Raw genomic sequence first — 12,091 nt, 5'->3', positions numbered from 1 at the left:
AGATCACTCTTACCGGTTCTTTCGTCTCTGTGTATCACATTTCGTCATCAAAACAGTAAAACAAACCAAAACTTGTCAAACACTTACAAGGAACACGGAAGTATAATTTGCGAATTCTGGTCGTAGTTCTGATTTTACCGAGGCATGTGAAAAGAGTAACTTCTGAAACGAAATACACTAATCAAGTCGATATGGCCATAAATCCTCCAAATATGATATGTATCATTTTTATTCCATTGTTCATACTTACTTTCGATTATGTTTTACTTCATATAAACATCATACGTTAACTTTCACAATGTGTTTGGTAATATCGAAACCGTTTCATTCATCATTCTACTTTTCATAATTGTCGATTGAAAACAACGAAACTGAGCTCTCTTGTGCAGACAAAAGCATCTGGATACAATCTAATAATTTCAGCTTTTGTCTTAATTTATGTTAAGGTGGGTTGGCTAGAATGTTGATGTGTATTAGCTGACATATGATTACTTATACGTTGATTGATTGTCGGTGTATCATCACTGTCTATCATTGCAATATACCGGATGCCGATCACAATGATTCGTTCGTCTCCCAGGCCGGAAGGAAATTTATTTATTGGATGCCAAGCATCAGAGCGCAACATCTAATATCATTTAAATTGCGTCGTTGAAATATTCAGGCTTACAATGCAATGATTATGCAAACTACGAACTAGAGCATGTTATGCCAGACGAAGGGAGGTAATTTCTTCCTGTGAATTACCTCCCCTATACTGACGTATTAGTCGTGGCCTTTTCCCTTTATCTTCAACGGAGACGATTTAGTTTGCCCATTAAAACAATGAACCAATATTGCTATCATTTCAAAGAAAAGAGGGCTAGAATGCACTTTACCGGGCGCAGCCCTCGCTGCTCCCTCTACGATCCTTAGGGTTTAGGGCTAGGGTATGGCACTCTTTACGATCCTTAGGGTTTAGGGTTAGGCACCCTTTACGATCCTTAGGGTTAGGGGTTAGGGAAACCCAGCAGCGCTAATTAATCTGAAAAAGTGCGCACGGTAAAGTGCAGTAATCCCGAAAAGAGTAATGATTGGGTAAGAATTCCTCCCGTTCCCCATCCCAAATAATATATATATAACAACAATTACTAGTAGAGAACTCATAAAGATAAGTAAAAGCCCCAAAATTAATTACAATATATAGGGTCGGACCACATTGCGTTACCTCTGTTAATCTGCGGAAGAAAGAAATGGGGGAACGAAAGGAACTCTTTCCATTGATTGTTATGGATTTTGTCATTTTCAGACAATCCCTTGAATACTGTTATTTAACAAAATCTGACTAAGTACTGGCAAACAATTTGCTTGGATACCGTGAATTTTATGCAGTAATAATATATTTTATTTAAAATGTTGAGTGTTCAAATTCATTTGATACAATATGTTGATGCATATTCCATAGATCAATTACCACCTTTTTCCATTCATAATGATTTGGTTGACATGTCATCAGTTCCCAATTGTGCAGATGGATGCTCATGCTGTTAATTACTAGATTGTCTGGTCCAGGCTGGATTATTTACAGACAGCCGCCATATAGCTGGAATATTGCTGAGTGCGGCGTAAAACTAAACTCACTCACTCATAATTATAGTTTATTTGGCTCAAAAGAGGACCGATGAATTGCAGTCGAACTCAAAAAGTGATAAACATATAATGCTCAATGAAACGCTGATCATAATAAAAACACCAGACCAACTGTGTGAGATTTTTGCAGGATTTATGTCCTGAAAATACAAAGGTTGTTTAACAAACTATCATTTTTAAAATTTTGACACAGTTCACTATTTGTTATGAGGGAGGAGTGCAAAGAGAGGAATAGCCAGGTGTACGCGGAGCACGTGCACAAGTGCCGACAAAGCTATTGATTCATTTACCTGAGCTGTGCCGTATTCATCCTTTCTCGCACACCTGGCTGTCTCTTTCTCTGCACTCCTCCCTCGTACCAAATAGTGAAGTGTGTAAATATTTTAATGATATTTTGTTAGACAACGTTTGTATTTTTTAGGACATAAATTCTGCCAAAAACTCACAGTCAGTCTGATGTTTTTATTATGATGGACTATAATTAGGTTCTCAGTCCTCACAATCCATGGAAAAGCCAACTAAAATAGATGTCAACATTTATTGCTGAGACTGGAGGCTTTACCATCACAGGCCTACCATACAAACGGTAAACAAATCATCAAAACTGAACTCATATACGTCAAAACAGAACACATACCCCCAAAATAGGAAAATAAACTTCCAAAACTGCAAGAATATCCTCAAAAACCGAAGCAATACATCTGTAATGGAAGACCAATCGTTTGAAATGGAAACAAAACTCGCCTATCAGCTACAAGAGTGCGCGAGAACAGTCGCCGGGCGTACAAAACGGCATTCATAGCATCCCAACACAACAGTCATAGCATCCCGAAATGGCATACGAATCGTCAAAGATGGCGGTGAGGGGAGATGAATAGGCTTTGGTACATAATGTTTTTCCTCACTATGAGTCTAATCTTGAAATTTTGATATCGGGATGTAGCACATCAGCCCCGTATTGTAGTAAGCTTCAAACCTATGTCCATACTTCTCAGTGTCAGGCTTTCAATTCTGCACAATGTGGTCCCTCGTTCGACTGAATAGGATTTGTTGTCAACATGCCGTGCTACTTTTTTTCTCTTCAGTTTTGTAAATAAAGTATTCATAGCATCACATTCAACATTACTATATTTTAGTAATTTAAAACGTTTACAAAAACTTTGTTCACTCTCCGTGATCTAAATGATCATTTTTTACTTTGACTTCCCAAAGTGCCTTTATTTTTTTTAATTTCTCAAACTTGTATTCACAGATTCCTGAGAGAGACGTGTCAGTCCTCTTGTCATCTGTGTCCTCAGACATATTCTTCTTAGTTTGGGGGCGGTGGGGTAGCCTACCCCGCCCTGATATTGCTGGAATATTGCTAAAAGTGGCATAAATCTAAACACACTCACTCTTCTTAGTTTGTATGTTTGTATGCCATCGCTGTACGTATGGTCATGTTCTCAGACGAAGATCTTCTAGTTTCATCTTACTTTATTGAAATCATTAAGTGAATATATTTCTTTCTGATACCTCTGTGATACCAAACCTTCCGAAAATTCCAATGTTTGAGTGTATGCCATGTAAAAAAGAAATTCAAAAGTCGGGTAACATTGCGTTCTCGTCAGAGAAAGAACATGAACTTGCTTATAATTTCAACTGTGTCTCAGGAAGATTTTATCATTCTCCAATTTTATCTTTTCCATGTACTCCAAACTATTCCATGCAATCCCAAACATTTTACATTATTTAACAAAAACATAAAGCTTAACATGAGGTACAAACATGCATCCGTCTTTGTTCTTGTAAGTCTCAAGGAGTCGTCTCTTGTTGGCTTGAAAAAGAAATCCCTGCCCTAATTTTAAAGTGTGCGAGTGCAAACTCGATCCACTGATTATAAATCAGTGGATAGAGTTTGCACTCGCATACTTCAAAAATGATCACTTAGATATGCAATTCACGGAGAATGAACAAAGTTTTTGTAAACTTTTTAAATCACTTAAATATAGTAATGTTGAATGTGACACTATGAATACTTTATTTACAAAACTGAAGAGAAAAAGTAGCACTGTTGACAACAAATCCTATTCAGTCGAACGAGGAACCACATTGTGCAGAATTGAAAGCCTGACACTGAATAGTATTGATATAGGTTTGAAGCTTACTACAATAGGGGGTCCATACATCCTTATATAAAATTTTCAAGATTAGACTCATAGTGAGGAAAAAAAATATGTACCAAAGCCTATTCGTCTCCCCTCACCGCCATTTTTGACGATTTGTATGCCGTTTCGGGATGCTATGACTGCCGTGTTGGGATGCTATGAATGCCATTTCGTACGCTCGGCGACCGTTCTCGTATGCTGTTGTAGCTGATACGCAAGTTTTGTTTCCATTTCAAACGATTACTCTTCTATTACAGATGTACTGTTTGGGTTTTAGAGGATATTCTTGCAGTTTTGGTGATTAGTGTTCTGTTTTGGTGTATATGAGTTCAGTTTTGATGATTTGTTTACCGTTTGTATGGTAGGCCTACATCATGTGGATAGAAAACCAAATACATTGTATGGGACACTCAGGAGTTATCTTGGGGAGCAAGCGATAGTCTGTGGCTGACAAACTGATTTCTTAGAATTGTTCGATTTCTGCCATATCATTACATATGCCCATAAGCCTAAAACTTATTTGAAAAAGGGATTTATCAAATTAGATAAGATCAGTAATTGGCATGTTGACCCAGTGAGCATGGTGAGATAATTGCTTACTGGAGAAAAAATTGTCAGTCATATCGAGCAAGCTATTTTGATAAACTGAATTTATTTCATCCCACTTGTCAATTATCATGTACATGCTACACAGTATGTTCTGTCTGGTAGGACCCTGGTATGGTATCAACATCTGTGTATCGCAGTAACATACTGCCATTTAAGTTGAATTTCAGAAAGAAAACTTTCCATGGTTCTGTTCCCTGAAACATTCATCAAATGTAGTTTGTTCATTAACAGCTGATTTACACTAAAAGGGTCCAGCAATGTATGATAGTCTTACACCACCTTATTTGAACAAATGCACCCATTCCACCAGACTCATCTCCATTATCATGATTATCCTCCTGATTTTAACATAAGAATATTGTTATCAATCACACCACTTTGCGTTTATGTATTCTAAACAGTGGACGTTAAACCGAAATAATTTTCAGAACAAATATATGTCATGATGTAAGTGCTGTTTAATACTAAAACAGCCTTAAACAGCTCTTATTGAATTTCAGGCCGGTGGGGTAACCTAGTGGTTAAAGTGTTTTCTCTTTCTCGTCATGCCGAAGACCCGGGTTTGATTCCCCACATGGGTACAATGCGTGAAGGACATTTCTGGTGTCCCCCGCTGTGATATTGCTGGAATATTGCTGAGGGTGGTGTAAAAACAAACTCGCTCACTTGCCACACTCACTGAATTCTGACAGTGGTTTGGAAACTGACCATTCAAAAAATTAGATCACTATGTTTGCTTGAGTATATAGTTTGAAGTTATATCATCCTTATGATAAGTGGTGTTCCGATGATCAGAAATAGTAAAAAATTGATTGAAAGAAGGATTAAAATTGATTATCGATTGTAAAAAATATATTTTCAATTAATCTGAATTTTGTTGTTTTAGCATAGCACACTTGAATGAAGTAAAGTAAAAATTAAATTTGACAAATATTCACGAACAATCATGCACTCAACAGCGTAAAGCTATGCGCGTTGTAACATTTGAGCCACTTTTCTTGTTTAATTACAATTCCAGTGTCTTTCTTGCATGCGTGTATTTCATTGCCTGACAGTATTTTTATAAAAAACATTCGTTAGAAAAAATCTGGGGGAAAACCCTTGAAATTGGTGATAACATTAAATATGTATATACTTCAATTATAATCGATAATCGTTCACCACAATCCTCCGGTAATCGATAGTGGATTATGATGTATGTTATTTCACAGACTGCAGCAGTGACTTGTCATGGCTGAAAACCAGGGTGTTAGTGCATTCCCGCTCCCTCCTATGCAGTATGCCGTGATCTACACTGATGAAAATATGAAGAAAGGCAGGACACCACACCCTCCACCACCCATACAGGTAACTATGGCTGACTGAAACGGTAACTTTCCAGTATGGTAGACCTGCTCCTGGAGGAAGTGCTGTAATTTGCCTTTTCTTGTGTATTCTGCAAGACCCTTTTCTTAGTCGGAGTGCTCTTTCAGTGGTCAATTTACTGCCAAGTTTGCAGAGTTAGTGAGTGAATGGTCCTTTTGCAGCATCAGCAATCTTTGAGTTATTGACGAGGATTGTCTGCATTCTGCCTTGGGTTGTATAAACTTTATCTTGCCTCACACATAAATGTCGTTTTCTGATTGGCTGAGCTCTTCTATTATTTTCAATGTACCCCGCTTGCAAGCAAGTAACATTTTCTATGTACCCCGCTGGGAATGACGAACTCATTTGGTACTTCGTAGTAGTAATTCTTTATCTCAAATAACATTGCATCATGTATGATGTACGGAAATTACCAATGTTTTGCGAATGCAAATCGATGGAAGGGAGATAACTCTAAATTCGTTTATCTTGTGGTCTGGTACTCCATACTATAATCCAATACACATGCTTTAAACATTTCAAAAAGACTACCAGTTGTCCGACTTCCATTTTTGTGATAGTCACGGTGGCTGAACAGGCTAGGCGTCTGACTTTGTGTGCTGGCGATTAGGTGCCTGACTCTGAGTGTGTTGGTTCGAATCCCAGATGGGACTCAACCCAACAAAAGTACTAGAATCTGTACTTTACTAGGAAAGTGTAATCCCAAATATAACATGTTTCATCCCGACTGCTACAAGTCAACCATCCCAACCCATACAAATTTCTCACTTGAAGAAAGATTGCCTAATATAGTGCATCTGAAATGTGTAAGGATTAGGTTCTGATGGTCATTTTTTCAGTTAAGCATTGTATGAAACAGTGATTGCAAATCTGTACATGTACTTTCAATTAGGTGTAAAGATTTTTAAAATGTTGATGGTGTGCAAATTATCATCGATGTTAACTTAATAAACATAGAACATCCAAATTATCACAGTATGTATATGAAATTATCAAAATGACATTGTACCTCTTTTTCATTAGAAAACACTCTCTCTATGCGTACACACTAGTAAACTGTGATGTAGGATTGGTGCACACTAACTTTGCTTTGATACACTTGATTCTAGCAAATTAGGGCTCCTTTGCCTTTAGGCAGGAGACCTATTGTAATCGTTAATGTTTTTATTATTATTTCTTATTCCGCCGTATTTTGTACCAGCCCTACAAAAAGCACCGCTGGACAGAATCGCTTGAAAAAAATTACCATTGTACCGACAGTGCTGAAGTCGTTTGTGCAAAAATCTCAAGGCTCTAGGCCCAATAGCAAAGGAGAGATAATTCAAAATTAATTCAAAATTTTCAATTTCCAAAGCAATAATCTCCGAAACTACAAGTCCGATAACTACCAAATTTCTGGAGCAGGTCTGGAATCCGATTACCTTCAATTTCAACTGCAGGATCCAAGGGGCTACGAGGCACCGTTTGGCCGCCATATTGGATTTAAGGAAATTTCACGTTTTTGACGGGTAGGCATTTCTGCAATCCATAACTCTGAATGTATGATGTCTAGAACTCTGCAAATTTGCACATATAGTGTATATACCTCAGATATGAATATCCTAAAGCTATGTTGCGATATCTTGAATAGTTACGGACATCAAAAAAACTATTTGAGACGTTCCCCGAATGAAAGAAAAAGAGTGCTAAACAAACTGACCCTCATCTCCAGGCTGAACACGCTAAATATGACGCAAACAGACTGTAAACAACGTACCAGTCATCATAAATAATGCTTACATTCAGAAACCCAAAGTTTGGGCAGATTAAACGAAATAGGGACTTCTTTATATCACCGACGGCCCAGGGATACATTGCCGAATGTGTCATAAGTTTCATCGACATTTACGGCACGGCAGATTACCCGTGCAAAGCATGCGACAGTCTGAAGGAAAGCGCAAGGACGATATCTTCTATAAAGCGACTACCACTGCAAAGCGTGGTCCACGTGCATATATGGGAGACGATGTCAATTTCAATTGACAATGACAAGGCTGTCCAGCGTGAGCGGGTTAAACACAAGCTAAACGATACTGAAGTAACAAATAGTATGTCTAAGTGTATTTTTAAAGACAAGTGTTATGTGCCAAAAACCCAGAGCGTTACACAAAATTAAAATACAGTGCAGTAGAGGTGTTATATCTTCATTGAAATTCAGTCTTTTGCAAGGGGTATGTCTTTAGGCAGCTTTTAAAGATTGTCAATGAATGAGCGTTCCGGGTCAGGGTAAAAGTTCTAGCTGTGGTCTAAGGGGGGTAACTCTGGTCTAGCTGAAGTAAGCGCTAGTAAAATCGGATCCGGTTTTGCAATGCCCGAAAAGTAATACGCTTCTGCTAACAATTCGGTGCTGTTTGAATGGATTTTAAAACTTCATAGGTGACCTGTATCGCGGTGTTACGTATTTTCCAGTATATATACCTGCTCTCGATTCACAAATTCAGTTGCAACAGCCCGAGTGTAACAGTGTAATGGATACTGATACAAAACTACTGAAGTACCTTAACTGCTGTGTAATCACAAGTTCACTTGCGTTAGCGTGAGTGTGACTGACTGATTGAGTTTAGTTTTACGCCGCAGTCAGCAATATTCAAGCTATATGGCAGTACTTTACATCACCGACGGCCCAGGGATACATTGCCGAATGTTTCAAAGAGTTTCTCACACATTTACGACACACGGCACATTACCCGTGCAAAACATGCGACAGTCTGAAGAAAAGCGCGTGGACGATTATAGCCGCTCCTTCAACCGCGCTGTTTGCAATTGATTCCACACAAACGCAGACAAGTTGTGCACGTTTATTCACCGTGTCAGCATGGATAGCACTTGAAAAGTAATAGGTAAGTATGCAGTCATAACATCTACATCTATATCTACATATCAACATGTGCATGGGATACCTTGGCGACTCTTTGTCGGCTTAATTTCCCCCTCATGATATGTCCTATAAAGAGACTACCACTGCAAAGCGTGGTTCACGTGCAGATATGGGAGACGAGAGAAGTGTGTATGGTTGCGAAAGCTATGTAAATGTGCAAATGCCGCGCTCTATCGATCTGCCCTTTCCAAGTTTAGATCCGGTTCTGCACCTCTAAAGTTGGAAACAGGCAGATATTCAAATATGCATGTAAATGAAAGAGTGTGTTTTCAATGTAGTGATAAGATTTAAGTCGAACGTCATGTACTGTTGGCATGTCCGCTGTACGATGATCTACGTGAAAGTTTATATGGCCATATGTGGTTCAGCTATCCCAACTTCCTAGATTTATGTTATAATAAAGAAATGATTTTACTATTTAAAGAACATGTTTATTTTACAGCCAAAACCTGCGTTTATATTCTTCAAAGAAGAAAACTTATTTTATGCGGCTAAATCCTTAGTGTACCTTTTATCATATATGCCACTTCTATGTAATAGTCTCTCATAACCCCTTAATTGTGGCTCATTTTATGTATATGTCTGTATATATCTGTACTTTTACATGAGGTGAGACTTAAGTAAAATATTTGTCTGTCTTCTCAGGACGTGGACAGACGGTTTTCCTTGATGTCGTCTGTTTTAAGTAAGGGATTAACTGGTCGGGAAGTGTTAAAATCTTAACTGTTACCGGAATTGTGAATGTTTCGTGAGTCTGTTCACTCTGGTAGTTCACTCTGGTAAGCATGGTTAGCATGTGACTATGATAGGTGAGTGAGTTCACTCAGAAATCGCTTGCAGTGTTGACTGATTTCATAAAATGTGTTCACTCCGATAAGTGTACACGCTAGGTGAGTAATAATCACTGTCAGGAAATTGTTGCTACAGTTAGATTACAAATTACTTCTGACATTTCGAGGCGGAAGATATTTCTGCGTGAATTGACACACATACAGAATCCTGAAGAGAAGAAGAAATGACTTGTGTTCGTGGCATCAAGTGTTGTAAATCAACTGTATCTACAGGTAACGACATCCTCACACAACCACCCCGCTGATCCAAATGAAACTGAGATTTGTCGATGTTTAATAACCGTGGGAACATTAGCGTCATTGCCGACACAGTGTATTATAATTTTATTAAAACTGTAAATAAACCCTTGTTTCGTTTCCTTATACTTACGCAGTCTAGTATTGCCTGAAGTCTTGCAATCACAAACTCTGTCTACTGTCTGGCGTTAATTAGCTTAGTAACCCACAGTGGACACATTTTTCTAGACTTTGTTTTTACACGACTTAGGATGTCCACGTCCCGAGAATACCCCTACTGGAGTACCTTAGTTGCTGTAAAACCACATGTTCACTTGTGTCAGCGTGAGAGGAACAGCTTTATGGATATTGATAAACGCTACAGAAATACGTGCTTCGTGTCGACATGTCTTTTTGGTTGCTGTTGATATTTAGATGGAAATGGTGTCTACCAACAGTGCAGAAAAAATCCGCACTAAACTCGCCAGGTACCTCTATCAGTAGCAATGCACCATAATAAAGAGCATGAAAATGTCATTCTTTCGGTAAAATGACACATTAGTTGTGTTTACTGACTGTTAAATGTGAATCACGACTTGTCAGCTACATGTGACGTACATTTAGATTCACATAATGTCAGTCACAGTGAACCTTTCAAAGTATTTAGTTGAGCATTTTCTGTTTCTTTGACCGTTTGAACAAAGGGTTCTTCTGTTTTAATATTCATGATACCTAAGTGATATTATTTAATGTACGAAAATAGGTTTCGTGATGAGTTTATCGAAACTTAATGACCTTCCAGTACTTCCAGTCGAAGAGCATTCGACTAGCAGTGATATGATTCATATTAACTAATACCATTACTACATTCATGAGATATGTGAGAGATGCAAAAGGCTCCAAAGAAGTAAATCCAAGGAGCCCTACATCGCTGCTCGTAGCTATATTTCATACTTGTAACTATATATTGTCATTTAAATCAATCAATCACATTGTGAGCAGAAATGAGGAGCCTACAGTCATTGATACTCTAAAGTTATAAAAACAATCATAAATTTTATTAACTTAACATACAATTTGTGTGTCTGTTTTCAGGATAACTACACCATGTTCGGGAGCTCCCTTCACAGCCGACGATGCCATCATTCGACCACTGGAGGCATCAGGCTGCAAGAGACTCTATCCTCAAAACTATGATCACAAACGTGAACTAAAGAAACTGAACCACTCAATTCTTGTGAACTTCTTGGACATGTTGGAAATCTTAATCCGTGCACCAGAATCTCCCAAACGAACAGAGAAACTGGAGGACCTGAACTTGTTGTTCATCAACCTGCACCACTTGGTGAATGAGTTCCGCCCCATCAGGCCCGCGAGACACTGAGAGTCATGCTTGAAGTCCAGAAAAACCAGAGGCTGGAGATCGCAGACCGATTCCAGCAGCACCTTGACAAGGTGAAAGAGTTAATAGAGAGCGCACTGGCCAAGCTCCCCGAGGACGTGAACCTCGACTCCAAGTTGCTGGTTGAGAGTGAACTGATGTTGGAGAATGCAGGCACACTGAATGATGCCTCTGATGATGGTGAGCAGTGTGACAGACTGGACAGCATGATGTGCGACATTGTGGATGGAATGAGCTGATGGTGATGTCCTTGTCTTGTGTTTGCATGTCATGTATGTTGCATTGTACCATGGGAAAAGTATTAAACACATTATCATGTACAATAACTCCATGTGTCTGTTATAGAATTGCCTTTTTTCCATATTAACATGATGATTTAAATAAGAAACTTGAGATCAAAATGTATTCACAAAAATGTAGAGAATAATAATTTAGAAGAACATTTTGGAGAAAATGCCTGAATGCAAGCCTTGGTTACTTATAGCTGAAGTCCACATGCTTCATTCTATCTTCCTGGTTTATCAAAGCCTTCTGTGTTGTCCATCACAATAACATTAATCATGTAACCTACCACCCTAAATACCTACACAAGACAAGAGTTACCCAGTGTGGAGGTAAAAACACCCACACTGACAGTAAAAGGCAGTCATGTTCGCCATTATAATTCAAACCAGATCATCTTGTATTTTGACCCGCAACTTCCACATATGTGAACTACAACTAAATGTCATTGTTTTACCAAGTATTATGTTTATTTGACCTATAAGTTGGACTGAATAAAATATACTGTACTGGGGCTCCTTTCACGAAGCAACCTTTACTAACGTTAACCTTAACTCCCATTCTTTAACATTGTACTAAGTTTACCTTAGTGACTTACGATCACCTTAGTGCTTAGTGAAAGGAGGCCCTAGGTCCCACCCACCAAACGTTCGCACTGCTATGTAAGCTTATG

General features: G+C 38.5%; 2 protein-coding genes across 2 annotated transcripts in view; one reads left to right on the top strand and one right to left on the bottom strand.

Moving 5' to 3' along the window:
- Window positions 1–136, bottom strand: part of LOC124271009 (tyrosine-protein kinase Tec-like) — a 46,590-nt gene extending 46,454 nt beyond the window's left edge. The window contains 1 exon segment of the mRNA XM_046706072.1: window positions 14–136. The gene's annotated coding sequence lies outside the window, so the exon portion shown is untranslated.
- A 203-nt stretch (window positions 137–339) lies between these two features.
- Window positions 340–11,462, top strand: LOC124271010 (mediator of RNA polymerase II transcription subunit 7-like). Its single transcript, XM_046706073.1, is given in 5 exon segments — window positions 340–446; window positions 5,597–5,732; window positions 10,830–10,847; window positions 10,849–11,089; window positions 11,092–11,462. Coding segments are annotated over 4 exon segments (660 nt in total). The 5' UTR covers window positions 340–446; window positions 5,597–5,615; the 3' UTR covers window positions 11,376–11,462.
- Window positions 11,463–12,091: the final 629 nt, after the last annotated feature.

This window comes from Haliotis rubra, unplaced genomic scaffold, assembly GCF_003918875.1.
Source record: "Haliotis rubra isolate DU_JTF1 unplaced genomic scaffold, ASM391887v1 Scf1567, whole genome shotgun sequence".
Taxonomy (NCBI): Eukaryota; Metazoa; Mollusca; class Gastropoda; order Lepetellida; family Haliotidae; genus Haliotis; species Haliotis rubra.
The sequence above is the reverse complement of the archived record's forward strand: the minus strand, read 5'-3'. Positions and strand labels throughout refer to the sequence as shown.